Source organism: Netta rufina (genome assembly GCF_964035555.1).
Source record: "Netta rufina genome assembly, chromosome: 3".
Classification (NCBI taxonomy): Eukaryota; Metazoa; Chordata; class Aves; order Anseriformes; family Anatidae; genus Netta; species Netta rufina.
Window position 1 is genome coordinate 4,206,768 of NC_140125.1, and position 13,221 is coordinate 4,219,988.

The 13,221-nt window shown below is 36.3% G+C and overlaps 1 protein-coding gene across 2 annotated transcripts in view; it reads right to left on the reverse strand.

The window, feature by feature from the left end:
• Nucleotides 1–2,769: 2,769 nt before the first annotated feature.
• Nucleotides 2,770–13,221, reverse strand: part of CCDC88A (coiled-coil domain containing 88A) — a gene marked incomplete at its 3' end in the record, with an annotated part of 72,091 nt that continues 61,639 nt past the window's right edge. For both annotated transcript variants that reach the window (XM_084283583.1, XM_084283582.1), the window contains exons 26-31: nt 10,633–10,716; nt 9,405–9,608; nt 9,015–9,086; nt 7,955–8,035; nt 5,454–5,719; nt 2,770–3,786 (exon numbers count right to left, since the gene is read on the reverse strand). In XM_084283583.1, coding sequence (XP_084139709.1) covers nt 2,770–3,786; nt 5,454–5,719; nt 7,955–8,035; nt 9,015–9,086; nt 9,405–9,608; nt 10,633–10,716 — 1,724 coding nt within the window. The remainder of the gene's footprint in view (nt 3,787–5,453; nt 5,720–7,954; nt 8,036–9,014; nt 9,087–9,404; nt 9,609–10,632; nt 10,717–13,221) is intronic.

The window sequence follows — 13,221 nt, forward strand, 5'->3', positions numbered from 1 at the left end:
GCACAAAAATTATTATCCTCAGAACTGAAATGTAATTCATTACAACTTTATAAAACAATTCCAAATAGTAGCTTGAGTTGGACAAGATTATCAAGAACTCCTGTAAGAGGACACAAGGCACCAGTGTTCGATGACACCAGCGTTCAGTTATACTGAAGCCCTTTGTATTAGTGAAAGCAGCTGTTTTAACGCTGCTCCCTCCTTCCCTGGCATAATGCAAGACACAGGCTTTAAAGGCATTCACTATCAGGTATAAATATACGCTATCAGACTTGTTTTGAGTGTGGAAGTTTAGTGCTGTGAAAAGAAATGAAACAATGCAAACAAGTGCTCTGTGAGCAGTGGCAGGGAAAAAAAAAAAAAACACTTTTTTGATGCCCTCAAAACAAGCTTTTAAGCATTCTCCCCATGAAGCTAAATTTCTCTTTAGATTGGCCTTGCTCATTACAATCGGGGACCAGGGCTTGTGCTGGAAAGTTAATAATAAACATGTATCTGGAGAATATTGCTATTTTTTGTAGCTGTGATAGTCTAAGGGCCTAAGCAAGGTAAGGCTTCCACACAAGAGAGAACAGCATGCCTGAAATCTTAGCTGATTTCCTCAAACAGCAGCAACTGATTTAAATAGAAGATACTGTCTCTAGCTACAAACCTTGTTCTAAACATCATGAGAAGTTTTGCTGCAAGGCACAACCTTGCAATCAGTTAAGCCAAAAAAGAAAAAAGATACTGAAAGCGTGAGCTTATAGCGCGTACTGTCAGAGCTAAAAAGATTTTCTCTAATTTCTCCATTTATGAAATACAGTATGAATGTGTCACTTCAGATAAGAGCACTATTCATCTCAAAACTAATTCAAACACATCTGTGGATTAATAGAAATGAAGATGAATGATGTGACCCAAGATCAGAGTAAAATGCATGTGAAACTAAGATTCTGCTTCAGATCAAACTTTTTTGTTTGTTGTTTTTTGAAAAGGTGAAATAATTTTAGAGGCAATGATACAGCAGTGATTAGCAGCACATTGTGGACAATGATGAACTGAAAAATTTCTCAACCCAATAATAATGGATGCCTGCAAACATGGTAAAGGATAGCTGCTGTATTTTGAAACAATGAGTTTGCCCTTCACAGAACGTGTTTAAAACATTCATTTTTTTCCCCATCTTGAAAACTAGTTGAAGCTAAGGAAAGGTTTACCTCTGCACTTTGTTAACAATTCTGCTGTACGAAATGGAGAGCCTAGAGACTAACAACATGTACGTCTGCTGCTTTCCCTCCTTATTTCTGCAGTACTTCTACCCCTCCTTAGTTAAATGTGAAGGAATTGAAGTGCAACTCATGCAGCAGTACCATGACTGCTGCAAAACTGCTGGCAAAATAAATTCAATTGGAAAAAATCAGAATAGGATATTTGTTATTTCCAATTAAGTATTTTTCCTTTATATATATATATATATTTTTTTTTTTTTCATAGCCCATATAATTTTGAACTGCAACTGTAAGTAACTATTTCCTCTCAAAAAAAGCACCAACATCTAAAACCTCATGGAATTATAACTTAAGTATGGCACAATTTTAATCTGTTGTTTGTATTTATCATTACAAAGTTTCTAGCAATTGCTTGAAATAGTGGCTTAAGTAATTACTTTTCAACATTAAATTCCAGATGACCAGCTAAACAGTAATGAGTTATTCACTTAAGCATTCTTATATTCCTATAATTGGGTAAGCAAATTTTAAATTATTTGGCTTCTGCAGCACTAAATATTTAACACAGTTTCTGTTATTGTTGCACCTTGTTTCTTATTACATGAGTGTTACTTTGAGTGAGAAGAAAAAATGAATTTCCACCATAATCAGTACAAGTTTTTATTACCATACATCACCCGGAGTCTCAGATAACTGTGTTACTTGACTCCTACTGAACAGCATACCTCACCACATTTGTACAACAGACGTGGAAAAAACAATGCATATGAAAGGGAAACGGTGGAAAGGGTCATTTTTTCATTGCAAGTGCTGCACACTGTTTACCTCTTAAGAATTATCATTTATGTTCAGGATTATGAATGTTAATTGTAGTTACTTATTAAAATATTTGAATGTTAATCTGAACAAGGATGCATATCTGTTGGGCAAGGTAAGTCACTGAATTATTGGGATATAACTTGTTCCATGTGTGAAGTGACACAGTGGACGTGGCAGAAATGTTAAGAATGAGATCCTGAAATCTCTAAATGAAATGCTAATGAAACGAAGCATTTTTGAAAGAAGGAAAAAAATGCATTTCTACTCCAAATACATAACTAACATGTTACTGATGCATCTGAAAGCACGACCACAACTGAAAAGTACTGTTTTGGACCAAAAATTAATTCACTGTGCCGCTTTTGGCAATGCAGCATGCAACTGGTTTAACATGCATTCAGTTACATACAGGAAAAAAACAAAAACAAAAACAAAATACTTGTAATGGATGACAAATTAAATATAGCTTGTATTATAAAGAATTTTGAAGGCATGCAAAATATACACAGTGCAATTAACGTTTCATGCAAACTTTGGTGAAATTACAATTTTACATTCGAATACATGCTAGAGTACACAGCTGAACTCTGTGTCATTGTTCTCAGAAAAAACAACAACCCATAGATCTAAAAGCAAATCACTTTTTCATCGTAGTGAAATTTTCTATAAATCCAGTGGACATTGAAAAGAAATCCTACATGTCACATATGATTATATATCTAAAAATACAATTTTCTTTTCATACACAACCATACTCATACCACACAGTTTTATTATCTTCAGAAACAAGCAGCGGGGGTTCAGCCTCACTAGTGTTTACACAAGTGGTAGGAGCAAATTCACTAGTTAGAGCTGACCGTAGGTCACTATGATCAGATTCCTGATTAGCTGAAGGCTGTTCTTGGCTTTTCAGTACAGATCTAAATGTTGACAGGTTCACCTGATCAGTTTTTGATGAATACCTTGGAGGCAATCCACTTATATTACTAACTAATTCAGTGTTAAGGGATAAAAATGGATGAGCCACAGTAAATGACCTTGTGCTATCATTGCCAGATACACTGACTTTATCATTAAAGACATTTGTGCTTAAAGTTTTCTCATGAAAATTTGACCTTTCCATCCTTGAAGTCTTAGGCACATCAAAGTTACATCCTAAATTACGTGGTTTAACTGTATTAGTTGCATCACTTTGTGGAACACAATCTACTCTGTAAGCCACACAGTGCAAAACATTAGGGGATAACTGGTGTGCTGAGTACTCACTAGATGTTGCTGGAACACTTCTGTCAGCGCTGGATGGTGCTGGATCAACTGAAACAGGTTGCCTAATATCCTTAGACAAAAAATCATGAATGCTTGTCCTTCGAGTAGTTCCTTCTGCTGTAGAAATTACGCTGCTTGCACGAGGTAAGGTAGCATAAGGATTGCAATCTCTTGATTGTCGCTGTGATACAGTTGCTTGCATCTTTTCTTTAACTGATTTGGTCTTCCCTTGAGTGCCTGATGTAAATTTTACTGGAGAGCTAGTAAAGTAGGCATCCTCAGTTTTACGGAAGCTGGGCCTTACAAGTTGTTCTGTTTTAATGGATCGTCCATCTGAGAAATCAACTGTATTTTTTACACTTAACGACCTCACAATACCACAACCAGCAGATGCCTGTTTTCTTAGCTTTTCCTTTCCTGTCAGCTCAGCAGACTCAGATAAACTTTTCATTACTTCATCTAAAAGATTCTCTTCACTTGCAGATTTCATCTGTCAAAAATATGAAATGCCTTATAAATTTATAATTTCTAATTTTGACTTTTCCTTAAGCAATCTTCAAGGACATAAAAAAGTATTCTAAAATATTTTTAAAGTTCTCAGAACTATAAGTGGTATTATCACGTAAATGTTTAGAGTACACATTTATGAGTTTTCTGTACAGGTTACCTACAAGCAAGTACTCTGAAAACTAGGTGTCAGAGATATCATAAGTAGCTGGAATTAGCTCCCATAATACTGCATAATCCAGTAATTCAGAAGTTGAAAACTTCAAGTTCATCTTCTCACCCACTTTCCCTCTGCCATCACCAATCAATAATTTGCTAAGCAGATCCGTATGTGCTATTATTTTAACTTACACTGATAATACGAAGCTAAAAGTTTACATTCTCTACATATTCAAATAATAAAGACAAGAATCTTAGAAAGTAATACAAAGCACATAACCTTGGTGCCTGAATTTTGATCAGCTGGCTTTCCAAACCTCTCTTTTTGGAGAAAAGACTTCATAAAAAAAAAAAAAAAAAAAAAAAGTTGTCAGTGAATACTATTCACAGACTCAGAGAAAGACTTCAGTCTTTTTCAAAATGGTGAAGGTGACAATTTGGAAAAAAATCTTAAGCTAAGATTATTAAGGAAAGGCTCCAGCAGAAGGATGAAGAGAGATCTCTTGAAGAGCAGCCTACCAGCCTGAATTATTCTGTGATGCTATGAAAGCGATTTTGTGATTCGTGAACAGCAGTGGACTGACTTGATGACTCAGGTCGTTTCTTTCAGTTCTATTTCCAGAACTGTCTAAGGCTAACGGATAATAAAAGTAATAACAGTAATTCTCTTGCCAGAGAAATCACAAGCGATACATAATTTTAAGTAGCTAACAAAAAATCCAGTGACCTGTTCCAGATTCAAGTCATAGACTATGCTAATCAATTCAGCTATGAATATGTATGTTTCCATTATAATTGTGTAGTCAAAAATAGATGGCGTCTGATCCTTATTCTCGACAGGCCCTAGCCACAGTAACTAATTTGCTTTACCCTAGTGGACTTCTAAGCTTAGGACAGATCTGCTTGAGAACTAGTGATGAAATTAGAATACTGGCAGAGACATGATTGATTCTGAGCTTCTAACAAACTGTCAGTAATTTAGATAAACATCGTCTTATTCCTTCCAGATTTCAATCAGTTTGATGGTCAGCTGTTCAGGTGTTTTGCCAAACAGGGTTAAAAAAAATCTTTATCTGTACATATATCTGTATCTGTATATATCTTCCTTTCTGTTAATATAAGACAGATCTGACAATAGCTACTACTGAAATCAATGGCTGAACTGGAAGGTGAGAAGTGAATTTCCTTTGAGTTTATGGTCTTCCATCTAAACTCTGGTGAGTGTACCATACATCAGTACACCGGATAATTTGGTGCAGTGGAGATTGACTTTCTCACCTAATTCAGCATCCTAGAAAGAGTAAAGCTGCAAAATTCCAAACTGATATTTATGTAATACAACAAGTAGAGTTTATCAGGATACAGTGCACACTACTACTAAATACAGGCATAACCAGAATCTCTACGAAGTTTTAAAGCAATTCTACATGCTTTAAGTACTCTATTCATTCTGTAGCCATACATGGCATAGGAAGTAATTTTTAAACTAACCTCGCTTGAGGTACTTTTGTTGCTTTCTTCTAAAAACTGCTGCAGGGTAACAACTTCACTTCCAGGAGAACCGTTTTTGATCTGTTTTCCACGACTATCCAGTGTTTCAGGCGTTCTTTGCTGGAGCACAGGACTAGACCTTGTATGACCTTTCAAATACTGAATAGGACTGCTGCTGCTGCTAGACCAAGCCTCGTGTTCATGTAGCAGACTAAATTCTCCACTGCTGTGACTCTGCGGCCTGCTTTGATTGTTAACCACACCTGCTTTTGGAGTAAACAGTATTAAATATCTAATAACAGAAGCATATGAAAGCTGTTAGTATAACCTTACCCAAATTTGAACACTTTCACATTCAAGTTAAAGGCAATTCAATTTAGAATACTAAAAAAAAAAAAAAAAAAAAAAAAGAAATCTAGTTGTCTTATATTGCTCAAACCAAATATGAGTACAATTTCACTCCCCTGATTTACCTCTTACAGCTTTTTCAACGTGACAGAATAACTTTTGAATAAAAACTACCTTTCACTTACAACGTGAACCACTATCTACATAACATTGTATTCTGTGAGGCCAAATGTATGCCTCCATTCTTGTTCAGCGTGACTGTGAAGTACACATTTTAATGTACTATAAATGAGTTTTACATTAAATGAAATAAAAAAGATGGAATGCAAAACAAGTATTGTCTTCAACATAGTTCTTCAACAAGAACAATTTTAGAATGTTCCTTCTCCAACAGTTTCTGCCATTACTTCTAGTTTATTACAGCTGTTACATGAAGAAGGCATGTGGCATTAAATGCACAATAAATTCTACAACACAAGTTCAACAAGGCCAAGTGCCGGGTCCTGCACCTGGGGCGCAATAACCGCAAGCAGAGCTACAGGCTGGGAGAGGAATGGTTGGAGAGCTGCCAGGCAGAGAAGGACCTGGGAGTGATGGTGGATAGTCGGCTGAATATGAGCCAGCAGTGTGCTCAGGTGGCCAAGAAGGCCAACGGCATCCTGGCTTGTATCAGGAACAGTGTGACCAGCAGGGCTAGGGAGGTGATTGTCCTCCTGTACTCAGCTCTGGTGAGGCCGCACCTCGAGTACTGTGTTCAGTTTTGGGCCCCTCGCTACAAGAAGGACATGGAGGTGCTCGAGAGAGTCCAGAGAAGGGCAACGAAGCTGGTGAGGGGCCTGGAGAACAAGTCCTACGAGGAGCGGCTGAGGGAGCTGGGCTTGTTCAGCCTGGAGAAGAGGAGGCTCAGGGGCGACCTTATCGCTCTTTATAGAGGTACCTCAAGGGAGGCTGTAGCGAGGTGGGGGTTGGTCTGTTCTCCCACGTGCCTGGTGACAGGACGAGGGGGAATGGGCTTAAGTTGAGCCAGGGGAGTTTTAGGTTGGATGTTAGGAAGAACTTCTTCACTGAGAGGGTTGTGAGGCACTGGAACAGGCTGCCCAGGGAAGTGGTGGAGTCACCATCCCTGGAAGTCTTCAAAAGACGTTTAGATGTAGAGCTTAGGGAAATGGTTTAATGGGGACTGTTAGCGTTAGGTCAGAGGTTGGACTCGATGATCTTGAGGTCTCTTCCAACCTAGAAAATTCTGTGATTCTGTGATTTCTGCTTATTTTTCAGTAATTGCCAATTGCTTAGAAAATGCTGATGAAAAAATCAAGTATTCCTACTTCGTGTTACTCCTACGAAATGAAGTTTGAAGAACAATAAATTGTTTACAGAAGAAATTTCTAATACTTTATATGAACTAGGGCATGGAGTACCTTAAAGAATTCTTTGTAAAAGGGATTAATCAAACAGACAGAAAATAAATGACTAAAAATCTTAAGCTAGCATTCACCTCTCAATTTCCAGACAGATATTGTTTAAAAAATGTAAATCACAAACATAAAATGGATCTCAAATTGGCAGCATTTTACATACAATGGTCTCCAAGTAACAGTAATTTTTAAAAAACTTGTTGAATGTCTATTACAAAAAAGTATGTCAAGGCTAATAATATATGATTTAGCAATATTTTCTAAATTTCAAGGAATGTTATTAATCTTTTAAAATAAAAACATAACCATTTGCAGGACAGTGTTACATAGACCATTTGTGTGTTTTGTGTTGTATACCATACGACTTTACAGCAGCAGTGCACAGATGTTTGGATGCTAGGAGAAAAAGCAGAGTAACTTCTCTGTTTAGAAATACAAGATTTTAACATAATTTGAGGGGGGAGTTCTTATTCTGCAAGATTGTTACTTGGTAAGCTTTGGCTCAAATAGTTTGAAAGTCACGTCAGTATCATCATTTGAAAATCTATTAAAAATCTAAGTTCTAATACCTGTATTCTTTCCTAATTTTGGGAACAAAGACTGCGGTATAAAAATGCCTAAACAAAAAAGCATGCTATGTTTTTTGTGTTTTTTGTTTGTTTGTTTTTTAACCCATATAGACAATCCTACAAAGAGTAATGGAAATTAAGCATGTATGTAAATTCACCTACAGCATACCTTTGACTTCATGGAGTGAAGCATTGTTATTGCTATTGCTAGTGGATGTTCTGCCACTATCAAGGCTGGCTGGTCTGGAAGCTAAATGGAAAATTAGGAGACACCATGATGAATAAAATTTTAGCAGATGACACGGTACCTTTACATTCTGATCACAGAATGCTCTGAGGCAGGAATCATGCACTATTTCACAGGCTGAGCATGCCCATTGTCAACAAAGTGGTTTCTTACAGATCAGAAAGCGAAGGGATTTCCAGGCAGTCCAAGAGGACACTTTAGAAAAGGGCACTACAGGAATAGTAAGGTACAAGGGAGAGGAAGAGAGAAATAGAGTGTACATTTAGAATTGAAACAGATTGGTTAGTGGGAAACCAGGATTTTACAGATGGAAGGAGTGGCATGCAGAAAGTTGCTTGTGATTAGGTCACTTACAACAGATTTGGCAAGGAACCTTGCACATTGTTGAAATGCCACGAACAGGAGGAACAAGAGCATCTGCACAGTTAATGTCCTGTACTCCTATCCAATACAAGGGAAATGCACTGTTATTATCTTAAAAAATGTTTATTGCTCATACTAATTTCAATTATTTTTAGAAGAGTTAAAGCTTCACTTATTACAGCTTTCACTTCATAGCTTTGCTTGAAGGAACATATACTGTATTTTATAAAATCACGAGATGATAAATTTACATTTCACTGAACAATAAACATTGGAAAAGCTGGCCAGATTTCATTTTTTTTTTTGAAGATTGGAATTGTAATAACTGATTTTATTTTACTATCAACTCCAAATACATTTTTAAAAGGCAAAAAAATTTGATCCTGTTCAGATGCACTTCATAAATACTTTCTACTAGAGATATAGAATATCTGATAGTATTTAAGAAGAAGAAAAGATAGTACAAGCAATAATCTGAAGAAATGATGCTATACATTCAAGAGGTACGCAAATCACAGAAAACATGCTCACTCGTAATTAAACCATTCACGTTTTTTTAGACCTCATTCACATTCACATAATATATCCTTAAGTCATTTAATTAAAATTCACATCTTACCATGAACTCTTGATCCTGTACTAGAATCATCACTAATACCTTGTGGACTTACATCTTCAAAGGATGTAGTATCTATACACAGAGACATAAAAGCAGATGTAAAATAAAATAGATTATAGGCATATTTATTTCATTGTCTATAAAATATATTAAAATAATCGTCAGAGTTTTATTTATGTAACATTCTGTAGGAATAGTCCTGAAACATTTTGTAATTGCAGTTAATAAACCTGTTCAGTATCTTATCACTGTAACTCAATTATTCAGGTTGCCTTTTTTTTTTTATTATATATTTTCATTTTGTAGAAAAAAAATAAAGTAAAATGAAGATTTACAGGAAATTGCTGTTACACATAGACACATCATGGTGCAAAAAGCTTCTACCTATACCTTTATTATTTAGCAACTGCTTGGATCTGAAGCCTGTAGAAGAGTTGACAGCTGCAAAGTTGATAGCTGTAGTAGAGAAGGCCATAGCTCCCAATTCTTTTCTCCTTTTACCCGCAGATATATCATCAGGACCCTCCAGATGCTCAGAACTACCTGTCCATTGTCCTCCTGCTAGGACCATGGACTGCACCAGGTCATTCATGGCTGGGATGCAAATGAAAGCAAATGATCAGCATGGTCAATGTATTTGCTTTTGTTCTTATCTTGTATTGCAAAATGTTTTGACAGTTTTCTAAGCATTATAGCATATAGAATACTGCAAGGTACAAGCACAAGATCATCCATGTTATAACATGCAATCAGCTCAATGAATGAGAAGTGTTGTAAGTCAGAGACTTCTCTGAATTCAGTATGGTTCTTTAAACTGATTTTATTAGGTATAGTCATCATGCTTGTGCTGCAATGATATGCAATATATATGTTAGAAGCCTTGATATACTGTTTGCAATGATAAGATGGAATGAATAAGGATAAAACGGGCAAGGTGCTAACACAACTATGTCAACAATGACACGGGATCCTTGAACAGTGCAGGTTACTGCAGGGATATTGTATTTTACATAACAAATAAAAAGATCTGAAAAAGATGACTTCTGATGATATTCACCTTTACTTTGCAAAGACAGAGAAAATTATCCACTACTCTTGAAAAAGTAAAATAAAGTAAAACAAATCAATACAACATTTTGGCAACAACAACTGATGAATACTTGAAGAGTGACAGACCACCATACAGCCTTGCACTACTTTTTCTACACTTTCTTTAAACAAAAAAATTGCAGCAGTTTTTGAAGGCTTATGAAATGTGTAATTTAGAACTACTAACATTAACACAGTGCACTGTAAATTTATATACACAAATGTGTATATAGACAAATATGTATACAAATACATGTAATCACAATGCACTGAATATATATATGTATATGTGTGTGCTTGTGCATGTGAATGTGTGGGTACATGTGTGTGCACATATGCACATATATAAGGTATTCAGTGCCAAGGTTTAAAAAAAAGAAAAAGCTCCAGCTCCTTTTATAGTAGCAGGACTTGCACATTGCAAAATAGAAGGAAAAATAAAGCGCAGTCCAGGGAGAGGTTAGTGAAAAATTAGTAATGGAAGCCAGTGTAGCCATTTAAAAGAAGCTGAACTGTCATAAAGTCTTACACATGGAGCGACGGTAGAAGGCCTTCATTTTGTCTTTTTCCTTCGGTCTGTTCCTCAAAAAGGGCAGTCTTTTCAGTGCAACCACTTTTATGTCATAGCATGAGGAAAAACGGAAACAGGGAAATGAAAGAAAAAAAGGGAGAAGAACAGATGGAAGTTAAATGTTGAAACTAAGGACAGAAATGAATGTCTGAGTTTAAGCTATGTATGCTATGCTAAAAACTATCACTCTCATGCTTCTGTGTGACAATGAAATATGAAAACTACACCAAAATATGAAAACTACACTATGAAAACTTTAATATACTAAGAAATGCACCGAAAATAATGGTGAAGAGTGTAACACAGTTTGAAAGTCCTAACTACCATCACAAAAAACTAAACGCAAGTGCTTTGCAGATTATAAAAATTGGCTCTAATTATTTTTACTGTGAAAAATGTATTTCTTGAACGTAAAGAAAAATGTGAATCAGAAAAAGTTCAAAATGAAAGTAATCAAGTATAAACTATACTTTAAAATACGAACATTTCACTGTTTTTGAGACTAACTTTTGTAATTTTTTGCCCACTGTCTACAGCAGGAAATAATCTTCGTTTGTTGTATTTTTTCTCATCACTAATTTTGATCACTTACTGTCTTCTTGAAAAATTACATGGACCTCACACTCAAATAACTATGTTTACTTGCACACTGATTTCAGTATTTTACTGAAATATCTGTAAATCAAATCAAACCTGTAATTAGAAAAATAAAATAAAAATGTGTTGGCAGGAATGATATACACCAAATTTTTGACTGAAAGAATACCCAAGATTCAAAAAAAAAAAAAATAGCAAAAGAAAATCCAAATGTGAGTGTTACTGTTATATTTTAGGAAGGATAAAGTAAAGTTAAAACAACATAATTATAGGAGTTAAAATTTTAAGTAGTAATAAAATATGGGGAGTGGGAAATCACAATTAATCTTGTCCTTAGGTTCAGCTGTTCTCCATTAGTAACTGATTACTGGCAGACACCTGCATCTGGAAGCATCAGATAAACGTGTCAGCTGACTGTGAAGTATACAGGAGCCACATGCAAAAAATTAGGATATAAAGATCCAGGAAGAAACAAAAAATGGAATTATTGAGAAAATTGTATTTATGCAAATGTGAAAGCAGTGTAGAACAATCTGTCAGCCCAGGAGCTGCTTATTTTACCTCCTTGAAGTGACTTTTCAGGACGCATGCTTTGTCATTTGCCTTTGTTTTCTACTCAGCCAACAGCTTGTTATACAGCCATTTCGATTTTACACAGGAGTACATATATACATATACATTTACGAGTGCACATGAACTACCTAGAAACAAATACCCCTCTCCATCACATTATTCTGTGTTAGCACTTAGAACAAGCAGACTACAATGCCCTGTATTCTTCAAGCAGCATCCGGTAGTCCAAGTCAAACCACAGCAATACCATGCTGGGCAGCCCAATATATTTCTATTACTTCCACGAGGATGCGATGCGTCTGCTACTGGTACTATTAAAAGACGACAGGCTTAGTAACAGCCTTAATTCCTTGGAATGCTGTTGACGATCTGAAACACCTGAAGTGGAAGCTCACAAAAGTAATCCGTTTTTCTCCACACAAAAAAAGATTCCACTTGCTTGCCTTGAGTTTTCTATGCAAAAACTCAGAATGGTATCCATCCCCTCCAAGAGGAAAGGCTCTGCAGAAAGCAGATGTCAGATCCACAGTATTCAGCTGATTCAATCACTGAATGCAGATGTGAAAAGCAAAGGTGAAACTCTGCAGTCAGGAGCATCCAGCATTCTCACTGCCTGCAGGATTTTACCAGTGCTGCAAATGTTCCCAGCCATACAGGCAGCCCCTCATTTGAGAGTACCTCTGGAAACAAAGAGCAGATGAAAATCTCAGGTGCTGTCTTCCTTTTTCAACAGCATAACCTGATCTTTGCACCAAGATCACCTGTCTTTCTAAGAGAACAGGTCTTTTGAAAACATCTGCATGAGAGTGTCCTGTATTAGGAAAACACTCTGTCTCCACTATCTGCAAAAGAAAAAAAAAAATCTACAGATGTCACATAGCTAATTATTTGTCAGTTGTGGTAGCAGAGCAATACATTTGGACATCTGTATCTCCTCACCTCCTCTGACAGAGGGTAAGGAATAGGAAACCTGTATGTCAAAAAGATCATTAGAGGACAGAGAATAACAAAGCTTTTGAGAGCACCACTGATTTGTGTCACTGGCTGCAGTCTGGGGAATGAAAATTACCTTCTCTTGCTTCCTGAAGGATATAGGAGGATTTTCCATCTCAACAGTTCCTGCTGGGACCACCTCCATTTGCAGACACAGATGATTAGTGTGGACCAGAACCTGTCCCTTCCCTTGGTGCAGACTGCCTTCAGTCAGTGTGAAAAGCTACAACACCTGAGTAGTTGCTTAGACAGGAGGAAACTTCCTTTCTTATAGTTGTTTGTTTTTTTTTTTTGTGGAGGCCACTACTTAGAGAATAGAAAGTGGCCACAGTTTCACAGTACTTAGGATTTACAATCATTCTAAAAGAAGAAGAAATAGACTGC